Consider the following 19,498-nt stretch of genomic DNA (forward strand, 5'->3'; position numbering starts at 1 on the left):
AGAAGGCACTAAATAACCGGACGTCCTTCTTGTCGGCTAGCTTAAAACCAAGGACGCATCGGTTGGTGATACTTGTGGCCCGTTGGCTAGGAAAATATCCCAAGATGCGTTTCGTGCTGCCAGTATCGCAATATGCCGGACTCGGTAAGGAGTTAACAAGACTCGCGTTCTTGGGAAGAACGTTCTCGCGTACGTTCTCGGGAAGACCGTACTTGGCGAGTTCCCGAGACCGTACTCGGCATTCTTCATCTTGAGAAACGGCCATTATGTCGAACAAATCTTCGTTGGTGGTCTCATCAGTCTGTCCTATTGTCAAACTTTCCCACTTGTGTATCACTGTGACTTTTCAGTCTGTCCCAGTGGTCTTCCCACCCATGTCTCATCAGTCCCTTGTCGTGTCTTCAGTGTTTTCCTCGCATCCGTGTAACGACATAACGTTGTGACTGCCACTTCCTGATACGTTGCTATGTCATTTTGTTGTCCTCTTCATTATTTTTTAGAGCCATTTCGAACCACCGACGACGATTTCGCTGTTGCTCACGTCTCTTGAGCACTTAGCAACACGGCAGCTGGTTATGCAAAGCTCATAAATGAAAGAGCAGTGGAGCGATGCATAAAACATCACACACATAAGACGCGCGCAACAAAGGCGAGCCCATCTGGAGGAGAGAGGCCGGAGCAGACAGCCAGGCAGTCGGGCCGGTTGCCATGGAAACGGCGGGGAGGGTGGGACACGTGTGACGGACGGAGCGGCGCAACAAAGCACATTGCATCAGGCAAGTGGCTCCCTTTTAAAATGCAGGTGAAACGAATGAACGGGTTAAGTCATTTGTCATAAAAAGACGTCAGCATCTTCTCTGGTTGCTGAATATGAATAAAGGCGAGGGGGATGCTGCAGTGATGGACAAAACTCCCCCAAGGAAGCGCAACACGAGTTAACAAGACAAGGGTTGTCAGTTTAACACGTATAACTCAACGTATAGCAGCTAGCATGCTAGCATTATCAAGCTCACTTTAGCATTCTCTTCTTTTCAAACAATACAAAGACGAAAATCAATTATTTTAGCTTCAAACACTTGACTTTGTAAAGTGAACATTCCATAGAGGTTTCACTCCCTTTTAGGCATTTTTTTTTTTTTAAATCCTTTAACAACGATGTAATCCTGCGGGATTATGACTGGATTGGGCTGAATCCTGCACACTGTTCACCTGCTGCACCTCCCTGGAGGCTAGATTATTCATAATAATCATTATTTCAACAAAACCAGGCGAGTGCGTGGGCTGAGTCGGCGCACAAAGCAAAGATGATGGTATAATAAGGAAATAAAGAAGCCTCTTTGGCGGCGGTGACGAGTGGTTAGCGCGTTCGCCTCACAGTTCAGAGGTCGGAAGTGTTCTCGACGTGCTTGCGTAGGTTTTCTCATTTTTCCACTACGTGGAAGGCAAACAGGAGAGACCAATCCGGCTGCTGTCAACGTGGAGCAGCAATACACGACCGCACTGGTGATCCCCAGGTAGGTGGCCTACATGCTCTTGAATTAAACGCTAAGAAAATGACTTATATGCCACAGCAAACGTCACATTGACCAGAAGAAGAAGAGGACTCTTGCTATTCACGTGACCACATCCCCAACAATATTCTAACATGTATATTTTAATACCTCATCAACACGCTAACGTGCTAGCTACTGGTGGTCATGGGATAACCACTACAACAATACACTAATATGTCACTTACAATATGCTAACATGAACAATGAACAATATGCTAACATTAACATCTACCATATAAAAACGCTAACATGCCAAGCCAGTCTAGCCACCATAGCAACAATACGCTAACATGTACATCTGACTACCATATCAACATGCTAACATAATGGCTAAACTAATGGCGGTTATGTTACAGCCACCACAATAGGCTAACATGTACATTTGACTACCACATCAACACGCTAACTTGCTAACTGGCTGTCATTTAACCACCATAGCAACAATACGCTAACAAACATTATGCTAACAATCAACATGCTAACATGCTAACAAATGACGGTTATGTTGCAGCCACCACAACAATACGCTAACATGTACACTTGACTAGCCACATCAACACGCTTACATGCTAACTCAATGCCAGTAATGTAACCACTATAGCAACATGTGCATTTCACTACCATGTCAACGTGCTAACATGCTAACTCCTGCTGGCCATAATACCACCACCACCACCACCACAACAATACGCTAACATGTACATTCGACTCTCACATCAATCCGCTAGCATGCTAATTACTATTGCTGGTCTGTTACCACCACCACTACAATACGTTAACATGTATATCTGACTAAGACATCAACATGCTAACTACTGTTACCATGTTAGCCATGTTACCATCATCACCGCATAAACATGCTAACTGCTGGCGGTCAAGTTATCACCATCATAACAATACGCTAATATGAACATTTGACTACCACATCAACGCGCTAACATGCTAACTACTACTGGTCCTGTTGACGCCCCCACAACGATATGCTAACATGTACATTTGACAACTACGTCAACGCGCTAACATGCTAACTACCGCCGGTCATGTAACCACCGTAGCAACATGCTAACCTGTAAAATGAACTTCTATGAACCTAACCCGAATGCGTAACCTCACCTGCAGCCCCTCGATGGCGAGCCGGAGCATGCTGGGCGTTAGCTTGGAGGCTTGCTTGAAGGTGAAGTTGCTCCAGTCGATGACCAGGATGAAACCGTTCACCTGCAGCTCGGCGTCCTCGATCATGGACTCCAGAGACAGCAGGATGGACCTCAGGATGTCCACAAACATGTACCTGGCAACATCAACAGTAACGGGTCACCACATTTTCATACGGACATTTGGCACGCCATTTTGTGGCAGCCCACTGACAACGCCAAAAAGTGGACATAGTACCCCAAGTGTACCTGCTCTGGTCCCAGTTGGCAGCGAAGAGGAGCAGAATCTTCCTCCCGTGTCGGTCCAGGTTGGCCAGCACGCCGGGGAACCCGTCCTTGAGCGCCTGCTTAATTCCGGGGTCGGTGGGCTTCAGGTTCTTGAACATGTCCAGGTTCTGCTGCCTGTACTCAAAGTACTGGGCCAGCAGTCTGAAGGCCTCAAAGTGGTTGAACTTCCTGGCCCGCAGGAACCTGAGGATGAAGGCGTCGTCCGTGCGCAGGAAGCCGATGTCCGGCCGCGTGATGATCATGTCGCGCACTTCCTGGATGTCCTGGTGGAGCGTCTCCGGGTTTTCCTTCAGCTCCGCTTTGGCCTTCTCCAGGGTGGCCGCCGACAGGCCGGCCTGCAGGTGCGTCATCTCGGTGGGAGCCAGGTTCCGATGTTCCCTCACAGAGACTCTTCTTCTTCTTCGTCTTCGTCTTCTGCAAGGCCTGCAAAGGCATAGCAAGTTGATTTTGTAGAGATTTGTAGAACAAATTAAACTCCTCAAGTCACTTTAACATCTCAAAAATGGCAGCTAAGCACTTCTTTTTTTGTCTTAGAGAATCTCAACTCGCGTCAACATAGCACCAAAATGACACAAGATGGCAGAAAAGCACTATTTTTGTCTTAAAGAAACTCCTCCAGCACTCCCACATCCAGTAGTTATTTGAAGAAGCCACAAAAAATGGCGTCAATATCACTAACCTTGTCTAAATGACATTCCTCGACTCACTTCAACATAATGTCCTTGGCACCAAGACGGCGGCAAAGCACTATTTCTGTCTTAAAGAAACTCCTCAACTCACGTCAACATAGTTCCTTGCCACAAAGACGACACAAGCTAGTGTCAAAGCACTATTTTGTCTAAATTAAACTCCTTGACTCACTTCAAATTAGATGCTTGGCTAAAAGATGCCATATGGTGGCGGCAAAGCACCTCTTTTGTTGAAATTCGGTTCCTCGGCTTGCTTCAAAATAGCTTCTTGGCACAAAGATGGCGGCAAAGCACAATGAAACTCCTCCAGTCAACACTGTTTGTTTACAACAAGATGGCAGCAAAGCACTATTTCCGTCCAAATTAAACTCCCAAGTCATTTCAACGCACTACTTTTGTCTAAAATGAAACTAAGTCACGTCACGGTTTCTTGCTACCAAGATGCCACAAGATGGCGGCAAAGCACTATTTCTGTCCCATTGAAACAATATACACGGGATTACGTCGGCTGGAACCATTGACAGGCATATTTTGTCATTCTTACTCGATGACGCTGTCGCGACAAGGGGAATTCCGTGCTGGTTACAGCACCGCCACCTGGCGGCCGGGAGGGACGAAATAGAACTCCTCCAGTCAACACTGTTTGCAACAAGATGGCATCAAAACACTACTTTTGTCTAAAACAAAACTAAGTCACGTCACAGTTTCTTGCGACCAAGATGCCACAAGATGGCAGCAAAGCACTATTTGTAACAAAAATGAAACTACTCAAGTCACTTAAACAGTTCCTTAGGACCAAGATGCCACAAGATGGCGACAAAGTACAAAATACTTTTACTTTGTTCGGCTGAGCACAAAACAGGTCCGTTTGTGAGCAAATCATGGAGGAAAGCCTCCAAATGCAACTAAAAATCCACAAATTTGCCACCTACTTTTGCACATCTCCACATTTCCATCCAAGAGCATTCAGTGCTTTGTAGCCCAACAGGAAGATCCGTTCAAATCCATTCTTTGACTCAAGAACATGCCAAACATTTCCCAGCACAACCAGTACGCGAGTGCGTCGCATGCGCGCGTGAAGGCGGCGGATGACGTCATCACCTTCTCCCCCACGGAGGACGGCCGAGCAAGCAATGCGGCACCAGGCTGCAGCACCTGCTACCAATGCAGCTACATCACCGACACCCTCAGCTCCTCCATGCTGCTGATGCCTCTTCCGTCCTTCCTTCCTTCCTCCTCCTCCTGCTGCACTTCAAACCATCCAAGTTGTACGATCCATTTTGCACAGGTGGGTCCGGTAGGCGGGTTTCTATCCGGTTCTGTTGTGGGCTTTTGGGTGGGGTGCGACACCGGGCAGGATTAGCGAGCGTCGTTTGTTGCTGCTGCTGCCGTCTGTTTCGCAGCCAGAGTGAGTGACAACAAGCTGGGCCGGTGGGGGGGGGGCGGAGGAGGATGAGGATGGTGGGAGGTGGAGGAGGAAGAGGAGGAGGAGAGGCAGCACGTGCAGGACAAAAGGAAGCAAATAATGAAGATGAGGAGGAGGAGGATGCTGGTAGACTTGTAGCCTGCAGGCACAATGTCAACATCAGGTTTTTGTTTAGGCTATTTTTTAAAAATAAATAAATGCAATTAATTTACTTCAACACCACACACCCAAAAGCCGAAACATTTAGGATGCTTTGATGACAGATGGATGACAAACGCACTGCTTAAATTTCAGCTGTGACATCTTGGGGGGGTCCCATGGGAGGTGGTGAAGGGTGGGGGGCACCTGCGGCTGTGATTGGCTACTCATTGAGCCAATCAAACGAACTGCAAAATAAATAAATAAAATAAATGGTTCGGAGCGCCTGACACATGCGAGGATGTAAAATTTGTTTAGGACGCCATCAAGAGGCGGACACGCCGAATGACAAGCTTAAAGACGACTATAGCGCCACTTGCTGGTCAGTTTACGCAGATACCGAAAAAACTTTTCCCCCCCCAGGGTATTGTTTGATTTCTGGCACGAGACAAATGATTCATGAGATGTGGTGCTAAAATAAACTTAATATAAAGGAGAGCAACATATCACAACACAGATGGAGAACTTTTTTTGTGTACATTTTTGTTCCCGACGTACCTTACAAGGAAGAGACCAGCCGACAAGATTTTTAAAAGTTATATACAGTATAGACATTAAATGTGAAATCGGTGTGGAACTAAATAGCTAACAACAGCTAATATGCAAATCCGAAAATACAAAATAAAAGCTCGAGGTAAAAAACAAAACAAACAAATCTTATGCAAGATAAAATTGACTCTTGGCCATAACATAATAGTAATAAAATAGCAAACAACTTTGGAGAAAGTTTATTTGGTGAGTTTTTTTTTTTTTTTTTTTAGTGTTTCGTGTCAACGTTATGAAGAAGCGTTTTATGAAAAGAGACCTGTAGGTGTCGCCATTGCTCTGGAATGGAACGTGTTTGCCATTCGAGCGTGCATGGAAAGCTTCCGTTTTTTTATTTATTTATTTTAATGGTTCAACAGGGACAAGAAAGAAAGAAAGAAAGAAAAAATATCAAGAAAAAAAAATCAACATTTTTCAGATTTAACTGCAACTGAGTGAGCAAAAATGGCAAAAAGAACGAATATTTAAATAATTAACAATGATCGTGCAACTAATTGTAAAAATTCACACCATATGAAAACGCTGCTTCAAACTAAATGTGACAAAATGTTATTTGATGAAAAGTGAATACAAAAGATAGAACTATCAAAGGAAAGACTTAAGCTTCCCGACACCCCCCAAAACTACCCCCTCACCCCTCCCTCCTTTATGTGGGGTAAACCCAGTGACCTGCAGACAGGCAATGGGCGGGTCATGATGGAAAGATTGCGGCAGAGAAGATGGATGGAGTGATTGAAGAAGAGGGATTAATAGGGAAGCTTCACCTTTGACCCCTCGCCGAGGGGGGCAAGCTGGCCGTCCCACTTCAAACGAGCGCAACACTCAAGTTCAATGACAGCCTCCGACCTATCTGTACTCTTTTGTGCTCATCTCGGCATCAAACCACCTTAAGAGTGCCTCATTGTCAATCAGCTTAGAGCGCCTCGTTGTTGCGGCGTAAAGCGAAGGACAAAATTCCAGTATGCTCGTTAAAACGTGTGCCTAATGAAGTGTCCGGTGAGCGAGTTCACGTCACGAAACAAACGTTGGCGAGGATGCGCGACCGCGGAGTAACGCGCAAGCTGATTTGCCGAGTGTTTGTATATGGGGGGGGGGGGGGCTTTGCCGTGCCCATTCAGACTTGGAGGGTTAGTGGTCCAAACTCAATCATAAGCACACACACACGCATTGTTGATAAAAGAGTCCATTCAAGGCGGTTGACAAACGACAAATGAAGCATGAGACAAAAAAAAGAGAGAGTGAGAGAGAGAGAGAGAGAGAGACCCCCCCCACCCCACCCGCAACCACCCTCCATTATGGTGTGTGTGAGACTTGGCAGGAGGGTAATATCTCACGGGAGTCCCAAATGAAAAGAGCTCTATGAGCATGATGTCCACTATCCTCCCTCCCTCCCTCCTCCCGTGCGTGAAAAACTTGACATTTTTTGACAAAGCGTCTTTGTGCGTGGCCGACAATAGAAAATATGTCAGCGGGACGGCAAAGCACGCATCAAATATGAAGTCAACGCGACACCAAGGTGACTTTTGCAATCAACAAAATGAGCAGATGAAGGATTCCTGCTCACTCACCGGAGGGGCGGTCTCAAAAACTCAAAAATCTCAAAAACATGTCAAAACGTTTTTAAATACTTTGTCCGCCCCTCCCAAAACCGTGTTTACACTTTTTTTTTTTTAATGCAAGAGCATAAAAAAGGCTTTGATGCAGCTTCTGACATAAAGAGGTGGCTTAAAGCAATTGTAGTTATTACAAAAAAAACGGCCAGCAGGTGGCAGCAGAGTAATGAGATCAGCCAGAGCCATGTTGCAACAAGTCCTTTTTTGTCAAGCATTTTCATCAGGAATGTGAATTCTTATGCTAATTGCTGCAAAACGGAAACGGATACAAATATACTTTTTTTTTTCCTGATTAAAGATAAGACTATTTGTTTTTTTTTAGTAGGTGTTATGTTTTTATAGCAAGAGAACACAATATTCTGTGGGCCTTGCAAAATCAGTCCAAATTGCTTCAGTGAAAATGGCTGCCAGTCAATGACTTAACATGTCCATTTGTAGTTGTAAGTGAATTATTGTTTTAAACACACAAATTATTGTAAGAATAAATTTAGAGAATGAATGAAAAATGTCTAAGAGTAAACGTTCAAACATTTTTGGTCGCTGTCGCGGCATAACCAGAGGGATTAGCTTTAGCGCGCGGCTAGCTAAATGACAAGTCTGAAAAATTAAGCGCGCTAACAACATTAAATCGCTAATCTCGCTAAGAGCAGGAGACTAAACAAAAAGGGATTATCCTCGCGCCAGAAGGACGAGGTTCGGCCAAGTCCGGTAAACCAAGAAAAGATTGTTATTAAACGTTTCACATCAAGTCGTCATATGAATGATGTTACGGATTATTTTACGGTTTGAAACGGACTCTGTAGAACTTCCCCCCCCCAAAAAAAAAGTGGTCGCAGAAAGCGAGAAGCGAGACAAGCTTTGTTTGCACACAACAGCGCTTCGCTGACGTTACCGTGGCGACAGCCGCCCCCGACAACAGGCCGGGCTCACCCGCCAGTATGCTGTTACCACGGTTACGCCCCGACCAAGCCAGCGAAGGGATTGAAGGATGAGGAGGGGGGGGGGTTGTACTAAAAAGAGGCGAGTTTCTCACCATTCATCATTCATCTTAACTCCTTTTTTCTTCTTCTGACACTTTCTGGACTTTCTTGTGGCTCTTTTTTGGACGTTGCAACATGAAAGCGAGCGGATGCTTGAAAACGGGGGACTGTCGGCGTTGAGGGCGGGGGGAGGTAGAGGAACGGGGGGCGCACAATAGCGCTGGAATGGGGCTGAGAACATTCAAAGAAGGAGAAGTTGGCAGGGGGCAAAAGGGGGATAACGTGGGGGGAGTCAAATGAGGTCGGGAGCTGCTCTTTTTTTTCCACCCGCTTTTAACATTTTAACAAACGGTCACATTATATTCACTTCCCGCTAACGTGCTAGCATGCAAATGCTTTAGTGAGCATTAGCCTAGTAGAGTTGAAAATATATATAAAAAAAAAAAAAGTTTGTAATTAATTGAAACTTTTAGTACAAACATTTGACAAATTGAATTTAATGCAAAACCATTAACAGGAAATGACGTCATGATTAGCATGACGACACACTGAATCAACAGAGTTAGCATTAGCCAAATAGCACTGACAACTTGTTTCTTATTCAGACTTTTATCCAAAAAAGAAAAAAAATGTACAAGATGTCCTAGTGGCGCCCCCCCCTTCAAAAAAAATAAACAAATTAAAAAATGAAAAAAAAAATCATAGGATGCCGATTGACTGATTTTGTTGTTAGCATTAGCATCGGTGCCATGGCATTGCTAGAAGACATGCCGACAAATTGAGCTGTTAGCATTAGCCAAATAGCATTGACAACTTGTATCTTGTTCAGACTTTTAGCACAAAAAAAAGGGAAAAAAATGTATAAGATGTCATAGTATGGCCACAAAAAAAAAATCATAGCATGCCGATTGTCTGATTTTGTCGTTAGCATTAGCATCGGTGCCATGGCATTACTAAAAGACATGCCAACAAATTGAGCCTTAAAGCATTATCAACGTCAAAGATTTTTATCTCATTTTAACATTTAGTTACAAACAAAATGAAACATTTCTTCTTGCCATTTTTGACAGCAAAAATAGAAATTAAGTCAACAATTGGCGGCAATGTGATATTTTGAGAATTAAGAAAACAAAATGAGGAGATTCTACAACTCTCCTAATCCCTTCTTCCTCCACAACAGTCTTGAGATTATTTGGAAATAAAAAGTCACTCATCCATTTTTACACATTCACATCCATTGTGCAACTCTATGCTTCAGCAATCGTGATTTATGTTGATTAGCAATAATCGACGAGCTCTCGCACCCGTTTCTCATCAGCTAGCATCTCGCTAGCATCATCCGCTAGCGTGCGCATTTTAAATTTGGTAGCAATTTGACAAAATCGTGAAGGAAAGGCCAAAGTGAGTCTAAAATGGCTCCTCAAATGAAAATGGCTGCCAAATTTGACGTCGCCAAGTAATAACGTCTTTGAGGCGCTTGAACAAACCGTCAAAGACGGCTCCTCGCCAGATAGTGCCGACGGCGCTGCCGCGGCGCCGTCACGCAGGCGGCGTACGAGTTCTGGTCCAGGAAGGACATGGAGCACAACTGCAGGACCTTACAGCGGCCCCGGCAGCGCGGCCGGTTATCGTAGCCCACCGTGTAGCGCGCAAAGTAGGCGTCGAAGGCGCTGGCCTCGGGCAGCAGCCACAAGCTCAGGGCCAGCCGGAACAGACTGTCCGGCCGCAGGTCGGGCAGGCCGTACGCGTCCGCCATGGCGTACTCCAGCTTCCAGTCGGCTCGCTGCTTCAGGTTGGCCTCCGTCAGGTTCAGGAAGTATTGCCACATGTCCTTCATTAAAACGGGATCAGTGTTCACAATTTCTCAATAAACGTTGATAATAATATGATGCGGTAGGGCTGCTCCATTACGGGAAAAATAATAATCACGATTATTCAAACTATTAGTTTTTTATTCGGTACAAAACAAGAAAATGATTAAGCATTCAAAAAAAAAAAAACACTATAATTATGTAAGTTCCTTTTGGACCAAACCAATTTGACATTATTTATTTATGTATTTATTTATTTATATACAGTGCACTAGGAAGGTCATTTAATTTTTTGGTACAAAAGAAGAAAATGTTTACATATTTAAAAAAATAAATAAATAAAAATAGGACCAAAAAAAAAAAAGAAACATTTTATGTTTTGTTTATATTTATAATAATATATATATATATATATATATAACCTTGAAGCTTGTTTGTGCAGTAGGACAATCATTTCTTTGTCAGTACAAAAGAAAATGTTTAAACGTAAAAAATAAATAAATAAATAATAAAAAATATTACGACAAATAAAATTCTTTGAACACTATAATTATGCAAGTTCCTTTTGGACAAAACAAAATTAATTAAATGAGTTATTTTAAAATTTAAAAAGGTGCAAATTGAAATAACTCAAATTAGTATTAATAAACTTTTTTACGATTGTGCCGATTTTTGTAATTGTGGTGTGTAATAATTGAAATTAATTGCACATCCCTATGATGCGGTGTTTCTTACCAAAATGCCAAAGTCTTGCTTGTGGTAGAAATACAGTCGCACCGCCGGGTTGTTGGAGTACGGCTCCAAAAAGTCCCTAATGGGCGTCACCGCCGGAGATACAAAGAGAGAATTCACAGGTTCATCTGCAAAAAAATCAATAAAAAATAAAAACATGCATCATTATGTGATATACGCATCATCCGTCATTTATTTTTTTATCATTTCCGATATATATTTGATCTGACCAAGGAAACAAATCATTTGACATTTATTTATATAAACATTATATTTGTATCTAAATGTTCAAAATTTAAATAGAATTTATTGATATAATGATCTCATTTTGATTCATTTCTATAGGCAGAAATATAGTCTGGGATGCCACAAGGCTCAACCACGGCTCCCCTGCTTTTTCCTTTGATTTCTGGCCACTTCATTAACTCTTTAACTGCCAAACATTATCCAAAAAACAAGCCCGACAGTGAGAGCCTTTTTCGAGCATTTTCACTCATCTTTCAAGGCAAACAAAATATTGTATACATAAACAAGTTCAGATTTTGTCAATAACTAATGCGGTAACGTCATTATTTGTCATGTACGATTGATTCATGCCGTCACCTTGGTGGTCGAGGAGCACCATGACGCTGTCCTTGTGCGTGTGTCCGTAGAATTGTCCGGCGATCACGTGGCTGTAACGCCGACAGATGTCCACCAGCCTGTCGTTGTGCTCGCTCCGGATGGCCGTCACGTTGCGGGCGAAGGGCAGGAACCCCAGCGGAACGTGAGAGATGAGAAACACCTGCGGCGGCGCATCAGTCGCGTCAATCGCCGGCCGGGTCCCGACTCACAAAATTTGGGGACGCGCTCGCTAATAACGACTCGTTAACGGGCGGCGCGTGACCTTCTCCGCGTCGCTGTCCGCCTTTTTCAGCGTGTCCTCCAGCCACTCGTATTGTCCCGCCGGGTCGCTCATGTGGGCAGTGGCTCGGTCGGGGCCGTAGTAGAGGATGCTGTTGACGCTGACCACTCGTAGGCCCGCACGAACCAGCTGGCTGTAGAAGCCCCCTGCGGACAAACATTAATTATTACAATTATTATAATATATAATAATTATTATAATAATTATTACTATAAATAATTAACAGTCAAACATTAATATTTTGCCTATAATAAATGTGATATTTTCATTATTTTTCATGTACAATTAGTACCTTTAAAAACACATTTTGCAACTTGCCGTCGACTGAAAACGACATCACAAGGGCTCAGGTAACCAATCACAGCTCAGCTTGTGAATGTCACATGACCAAACCTAGAAAACAGGCGAGCTGTGATTGGTTACCTGAGCCCTTGTGATGTCATTTCCAGTCGACGGCAAGTTGCAAAATGTGTTTTTAAAGGTACTAATTGTACGTGAAAAATAATGAAAGTATCAAATTAATTATAGACAAAATATGAACTTTTTATTGCTATAATGGGCTAAATAAGTGAAGCTTCTGACATGAAGAGGTAGCTTAAAGCAATGGTAGTTATTACAAAAAAACGGCCAGTAGGTGGCAGCAGAGTATAAGAGATCAGCCAGGATTATGTTGCAACAAGCTCTTTTTGCCAGTGTTTTCACCAGGGATGTGAATATCGATGAAACTTAGCTATTTTCTCATTCTAATTGCTGCAAAATGGAAACGGATACAAATATACTTTTTTTCCTGATGAAAGAAGAGACCCTAATCTTTCTTTTGGTAGGTTTCTTGGTTTTATAGCAATAGAAGAAAATATTCTGTGGGCCTTGCAAAATCAGTCAAATTCCAGTCAAGTAGCCGTGAGCGAAGGGGCTTGCTTCAGTCAAAATGGCTGCCAGTCAATGAGTTAAATAAACCTTCAGATACTCATTTTGGACTGACTTGAGTCTGATAAAACACGTCAATGTGGGGAAAAAAATGCCACCTTGTGAGAGCGTTTCCAACGCGTCGTCTTGCAGCCAGGGCTTCCACAGGTGGGCGGCGGCCTTGTAGATGTCGTTCGTGGACGTCGGCATCTGATCCTGACAACAACAAGACGCATCCATTTCGCTAGCGAGCCCCTTGATATTTCAAACTCGACTTTTGGAATAAAGAATGTGCCCCGTCGGCCACCTGCGGCCAGTAGTCGTGGTTCCCCACGGCTGGGAAGACGCTGACGTTTGGGAAGTGTTGTCGGATGCTTTGCGTCAAGTTGCTCAAAACCTCGATCACCGTCGACGTGGACAGCTCGCTTGCCGGAACGTGAGGTGGACTGTCTCTGTATATATTATTAGAATCTTGAAAAATAAGCAAAGAATCATACAACCTGATTTGTCAAGTTATGCAATGACGAAAACACCAGTGTGCTTTCGACCGAAAGTCAGAATTGACCTTACTCATCAACTTTCTGCTTCCAACTTCCTGTTTGAGGCCTGAAAACTTCTGCAGTCAAAATTGTCACAAAAAAAAACAAGAGGGAGTTTACAATACCCGGTCCAAATAATGAAGTCATTCGGTTGCACGAGTCCCCTCATGTGTGTCAAGGCCGACTGGATCAGGCTGTAAGGCGAGTCGCACAGGAAGTCGCCAAACGGGCCGGCACCGGTGGCCGGCTGCCCTTTGGAGGAGAAACACACCTTGGTGGGGTCCGGCGCCAGGTGGTAGGTGGGGTCCAAATGAAGGTCGGTGATGTGCCAGAACCTTCCTGGTATAGGAATGATAGTTCAAAACCAAAAACTGCACTTAAAGGTGACAAAAAATGACTTCAAAGTCTTTGCTCACGCATAAGCCAAATTAGCCTAAATACTTAACAAAAGCAAACAACACTTTTCAAAGGTATTCGAGCCATGAGCAATGCAATAAAAAACAATAATGTGACTAAGTCCATGTCAAATATTCATCTGCATGCACATTACATTACGAAACATTGCAGCTAATGATATTAAGACCTACTATGTATTTATTTTTCCCACTTTTTATTATGACTAAACATCCAGACTTTCAATCTATAAGTGACAATTATGACACAACGTGAGGAAAGAGGCACAATTTTACACTTCTCAGACAGTTGGGTGTTCAAGAGTATAAAATAGAATTAGTTCTCAAGCTAATTTTCAACATTTTGATTTGGTTAATGCGTGGTAAGTACACATTCGTGGAACAAACAAACAAAGAGGAACTTAACAATATATATTGCGCACGAGCTCACCAGTTAGCTGACAACTACACAAATAACAGGAATTCCACTCAAAAATCGCTCAATTCAAAACTTGCTTCCGATTCACAAAACAGCCATCTGTAGCACAAAAATATTTCAAACTTTTTTCGACTGCTAGACGTCCGTGGAACAATTCGTCGTGGTTGATTTTTTTTTTAACTAAGCTTTTGTTGTGGCGTCCAGCCGCTCACCGTGTTTACGTTGTCAGCCGTTCATGTTTGTGTACAAGTTTGCGGCGGAAACTTCTCCTTCGGCAGGTCTCTCGCGACTCACCTGAGTTCCCCAAATCGGCTCCTCTTCCCCGGGGAGCCGCCTTCAGTCGTTCGGCGGCACACAGTAGGAGCAGAAAGCAGTACAGTTGTGCCTTCATGACTTCAAAAAGCGACAGTGTAACTAAATATGACTGTCAAGTATTTACTTGTTTGTTGACGAGTTTAAAAAACAACGGAAGTGGGTAATGGTCAGTGTCGTGTCACGTGACTCGGTGTTTAACTCATTCACTGCCAGTCATTATAGAAATTTTTTACATTTCCAATACTCACGTGATATTCCATTCAATAATTATATATAAACCGAATCTACCAAATAACAGAATAGACTCCCTACTTTTTGTCCCGTCCCGTTCTTTTATAATTGACAGCAGAAAAATGTAGGTTTGCCAAAATACAGCCATTTCTCCCATGGACTCTGAAACTGTGTTTATTTCCTATAAAATGGGGCAATGATGTCATCTACCGGTGGTTGGGCATCAGTAAAGTTGTTTCCAAGTTTGATATTTACAGTGGAGCATGCTCAGATTCGCCCCCATTTAGCACCGCTCTAAAAAATACAATTGACAAGTATACTTGTCAAAGGCAGTGAATGAGTTAAATGCTTTTATGTGTAACTAATATGACGGTCAAGTATTTACTTGCTTGTTGACGAGTTAAAAAACGGAAGTGGGTAATGGTCAGTGTCGTGTCACGTGACTCGGTACGTCAAGGACGGGGCGGAGCGTCATTTGATTGACGTGATTTTCATTTGCTAGCTAGCGCCGAACTATGTTGTTCAACCTGCTTGTTTAGGTACTTTTAAACGCCTACGTTGACCTTTTCTTCTTCTTTATTTTTTAAATGAAACCCTTAAATGAATAACTAAATGACGGGTAAAAATGAGCTAATTTTACTAAAAAAAATAAATAAATAAAATATATATATATATATAGGCTATATATATTTTACCAAGTGGAACTTATTAAAAAAAAAACAGCTGAAAACCTAAATATATTATAAATTTTAATAAAACCAACACATCTCAATTACTACTAACGAAACAATCGCAACAAAACCATTTGTCATCCACCAATTGCCAATAAATCATGAAAACAGATAAGAAAATAGTCGAAAACGTCTCCTTCTGTGTTTTATTAACCACATTTTCAAAGATGATCAGTCCAATATGTCACGTTTTTTTGTTTTTTTTCCATATAAAAAAAGATTTAAAAAAAATGTGCAGCCTGCTTGAGGAGGAAGACGACAATGAAGAAGACGCGCAAACGCCTCTACGCCTTCTCGTAGGTGCGCACGGCGTGGATGTCCTCGAAGGTCAAGTTCTGCACGAGAAAGAGGACAGAGGGAAACTTTTTGACACTTTTTTTTTTTTTTTTTTGAAAATGTTCTCTAGATTCATTTGGTTTGTCATTTTTCTTCTAATCAAATTATTTTTCATCATCTTTTCGCCATATTTTTTTTTTTTTAACTAAAAATTGCTGAAAGGCATATTTCTGTTGACATGTTTTTTTTATTGTTCTCAATATGATCTCACCATGACCAGCTTGCCGTCCTTGATCTCCCTGACGAACTTGGTCTCCTTGCCGTCCCACTTCTGCACGTGGACCAGCGTGTCTCCGTCCATACTCACCGTGGACTGAGGAGCAGGAGACAACCCGACGTTTGGTTAGCTTCATGCTAACGCACAGCAGGAAACGCCATTGACTGGCTAACGATTAGCATCTACTGCCTGCGCCGGTGATATTTGAACACAAATGAACACATGAAAACTGACGGTTTCACTTTTTTTTACATAAGGATATTTTAGAGTCGACTCTTTTAAATTTTACATAGGGATCAAGTACTTTTAAAGTATTTTTTTATGCAAATACTTTTTATTTTTAGATTGCTAAATTACCGAACCTTGTAGTACAGTATATATATATATATATATATATATATATATATATATATATATATATATATATATTATTTTTTTTACTTTTGTACTTAAGTAAATTTCAGAGACTGTACTTTTTTTTTTTTTTTTTTTTTTACTTTTAACTTATTAAACATGTTGAATCAATACTTATACTTACTTTTACAAAAATCTTTTTTAAAACAAGTACTTTTTTTTGATTGTGCCAAGTTATCAAACCTGGTACTGTATAAAATTGACAATATGTAAAAAAAAAAAAAAAAAAAAATCTCTCTTTTTTTTTAAGCTAAGAAATGGTTGAATAAATATTTACTTAATACATACTTTACTGTGTTATTTTTTTCATTGTGCAGTTATAAAAACTGGTATTGCGCAGTTTAAAAAATCATTTTTACTTTTGTAGTCTATATATATATATTTTTTTTTTACTATTATAGAGTAAAGAAGTTGAATATTTCTACTTTTAACAAAATATAGTTTTTTTGTTTGTATCAGTCACAAATCAGTTTTAGTTTTTACTTTTTTTAATTTCAGTACACTTTAAAATCTATACTTTTAAAAAAAAAGAATTTTATTAAATGTTTTTTGTACTTTTGTAAAGTAGTTTAATCAGTACTTATTTTTTGACCAAAGTCTTTTTTTAAACTCAATTATTACATAGTAAAAAATTCGTAAAACAGAGTAAAGACTCGGAAGAGACTCAAATATATAATTGGGAAAAATAGAAATCCCTCAAACTTCAAGCATGGCAGACGGCCGCTTATCGCTTGAGCTAAGCCACGCCTACTTTTGGATAACCTTTCTGACGTGTCCAAAAGGAGACCCAAAATGGTCGGCGGTATGAGGACCCGACACCAGCGATATCATTAATAACCCGCATGATTGGACAGCTCCCAAACTGACGTCCTTCCTCAACCTCGAGTCATTTTCATTGACATTTGGAAGACTATGAAGGTCTTTTTTGAAATTTTTTTTTAACTCGGCGCGTCCTCACCTTGCAGTTCCTGTCGTCGGCGGTGGTCTCGTCAAACTCCTCCCCCAGCTTGAAGGCGATCTCGGTGTTCTTGAAGGTGCTCTGCGTGCGGATGCTCACCTTGTCGCCCTCCTGGCTGATGATGACGGTGGGCTTGGTCACGTTGCCCACCTGCCGGGTGGCGAAGCCCACGCCTGGCGGGGGACACGCACATTTGAAAAATCTCATTCTCCTGCCTTTTCTCCTTGACATGCGCACACTCGCAGCCAACGCTGAGGCACTCTAAAAGGTCCCATCAAGTCTGCCCCCCCCCCCCCTTTCCTTGCTACCCCCGCTTCAACGAGGTGCCCTAAAGCCGCATGGTGGGCTCCGCCCTCGCTCCTTTCGTCAATCTCTCCATGATGTCCGTGCACTTGCGGCCAAACAACGAGGCGCTCTAGTCTAAACCGGCCATGCCCGTGTGAGGCCCAGTTCCACAAGGTGTCAGATTCTGAACCCCCCCCCCCCCCCCCCCTCCACCCCTAACCTTGCTGTTCCGCCTTCTCTCCATGTCGTTCATGCACTCACAGCCAACAATGAGGCGCTCTAAAGCGTTAACATCAGATCAGGCTTTTTTTTTTTTTTTTTTTTTTTTTATTTCCCCTTCCTCATTCTTTTCTGCACACTGGCTGTCATGTCCCCCCCCCGCTTTCACCTTTCCTTCATGACATTTGTGCACTCACAGCAGATAACGAGGCGCTCTAAAGTGGCCATGCCAGCAGATTATATATGGGCAAAATGTATTTCTAGGGGGTATAGGCACAACTAGCTGGTGCAAAATAAGGCACTCAAGTTTTTTTTTCATAGTGGGGGAGGGGACTCCAAAGTGTGACCCCCCCCCCAAAAAAAAAAAAACAAAAAAAACAAGAAAACTCCAATTTAATTTGACATAGTACTCAGTTTTTGCACATTTTCTGCAATTATCTTCAACCATATTTAGAAAAATATCTGAAAGTTGTACTGTGCACTAGTACGACAATTCTGCACACTAGTAAAACGTCTGTCATGCTAGTAACGTTTTTTTTTTGTTTTTTTTTCCCCACTACTGTGGCATTTCTGCACATTCATAGGACAACTACAATTTACTAGTGCGGCAAAGCTGAGCGCTACTAGTGCACTGCCAAATTCTACTCGCTAACCTTTTCACTAGTAGCGCACGTTACTCACCCAGCGCCTTCATGTACTCATCGAAGTTTTCGCTGTCCACCAGCTTCCAAGTGGCGCAGAAGGCGTCGACCATGATGAAGGTTTTTTTTGTGTGTGTGTGTGCTGAGCTGAGCTGAGCAGGCTGAAGGACTCACAAGAAGAGCCGAGACCCCCTTCAGGGGCTCTTATTGGGGGCCCCATCAGTATGCGGGGCAGGTGGGCGGAGCCCAACTCCTCATTGGCTCAGGGGAATTTTTTTTTTTTTTTTTGGCCGGGCCATCAGTGGCTCAAGAATTTGGGTCATGGTCCAGTTGAACCCACCACGACGGACGAGTCCAGATACCTGGAAAGATATGAATGCTGATATAAATAAATGAAGACATAAATACATAAATCATTTTGGCTTTTTTGTTGGAAAAATACAACAATATAATGACAAAAAAAAAAAGAAAAAAAAAAAAGTCTGAACTTGTGGTCCCATTGTGGGCAGGTGGGCGGGGGGGGCCTAGGTCCTCATTGGCTCAGGAGACTTTTTTGCCAGGATGCCATTGGTTTAAAAAAAAAAAAAAAAAAAAAAAATTGGTCCCGATCCAAGTGAACCTCCAGGAAAGAAAGAAAAGAAGAAGAAGAAGAAGAAAAAAGTCCAAATTAGCCCAGTGGAGTGATTAATGATGTCATTAGCACCATTCAGGCTTGTGAGTGAGGAGCGAAAAAAAAAAAAAAAAAAGTTGAAATGGAATGTAGAAAGTTCACACAAAAAAACAACCAAAAAAAACTAAGCCTTTTATTCGGGAAAAGACGCCTTTATTCTCAGGGGTGGGAGAGTGGTATTGTATTTACAAAAACTCTCTTTTGTTCTTAAAAAAATAAAATAAAAATGGGACTTTATATCGGTAATTAAGTTGCCTTTGTGACATTTAAAAAAAAAAAGCAGTTAAATCATTTTCTTTGGCAGGTAAGCCAGT

The 19,498-nt window shown here is 42.2% G+C and overlaps 3 protein-coding genes across 8 annotated transcripts in view; all 3 read right to left on the minus strand.

Moving 5' to 3' along the window:
- clvs2 (clavesin 2) overlaps window positions 1-5,130 on the minus strand; it is a 27,226-nt gene extending 22,096 nt beyond the window's left edge. For 4 of the 6 annotated variants that reach the window (XM_077510515.1, XM_077510513.1, XM_077510514.1 and 1 more), the window contains exons 1-3: window positions 3,904-4,168; window positions 2,954-3,415; window positions 2,667-2,841 (exon numbers count right to left, since the gene is read on the minus strand). In XM_077510515.1, the coding sequence (XP_077366641.1) occupies window positions 2,667-2,841; window positions 2,954-3,415; window positions 3,904-4,061 (795 nt within the window). In that variant the 5' untranslated portion in view covers window positions 4,062-4,168. The other 2 variants (XM_077510518.1, XM_077510517.1) reach the window with 2 other exon arrangements.
- Window positions 5,131-8,911: 3,781 nt separating this feature from the next.
- Window positions 8,912-15,055, minus strand: smpdl3a (sphingomyelin phosphodiesterase acid like 3A). Its single transcript, XM_077510558.1, has 8 exons — window positions 14,462-15,055; window positions 13,462-13,675; window positions 13,105-13,249; window positions 12,917-13,013; window positions 11,874-12,037; window positions 11,591-11,771; window positions 10,991-11,115; window positions 8,912-10,275 (listed from the first exon to the last, which is right to left on the minus strand). Exons 1-8 carry the CDS (start codon window positions 14,556-14,558, stop codon window positions 9,934-9,936), a joined length of 1,365 nt encoding a protein of 454 aa, XP_077366684.1. The 5' UTR covers window positions 14,559-15,055; the 3' UTR covers window positions 8,912-9,933.
- A 521-nt stretch (window positions 15,056-15,576) lies between these two features.
- Window positions 15,577-18,718, minus strand: LOC144010296 (fatty acid-binding protein, brain). The gene is made up of 4 exons (XM_077510559.1): window positions 18,555-18,718; window positions 17,370-17,542; window positions 15,992-16,093; window positions 15,577-15,779 (listed from the first exon to the last, which is right to left on the minus strand). Exons 1-4 carry the CDS (start codon window positions 18,625-18,627, stop codon window positions 15,729-15,731), a joined length of 399 nt encoding a protein of 132 aa, XP_077366685.1. The 5' UTR covers window positions 18,628-18,718; the 3' UTR covers window positions 15,577-15,728.
- Between the last annotated feature and the right edge of the window lie 780 nt (window positions 18,719-19,498).

This window comes from Festucalex cinctus, chromosome 21 (assembly GCF_051991245.1).
Source record: "Festucalex cinctus isolate MCC-2025b chromosome 21, RoL_Fcin_1.0, whole genome shotgun sequence".
NCBI lineage: Eukaryota > Metazoa > Chordata > Actinopteri > Syngnathiformes > Syngnathidae > Festucalex > Festucalex cinctus.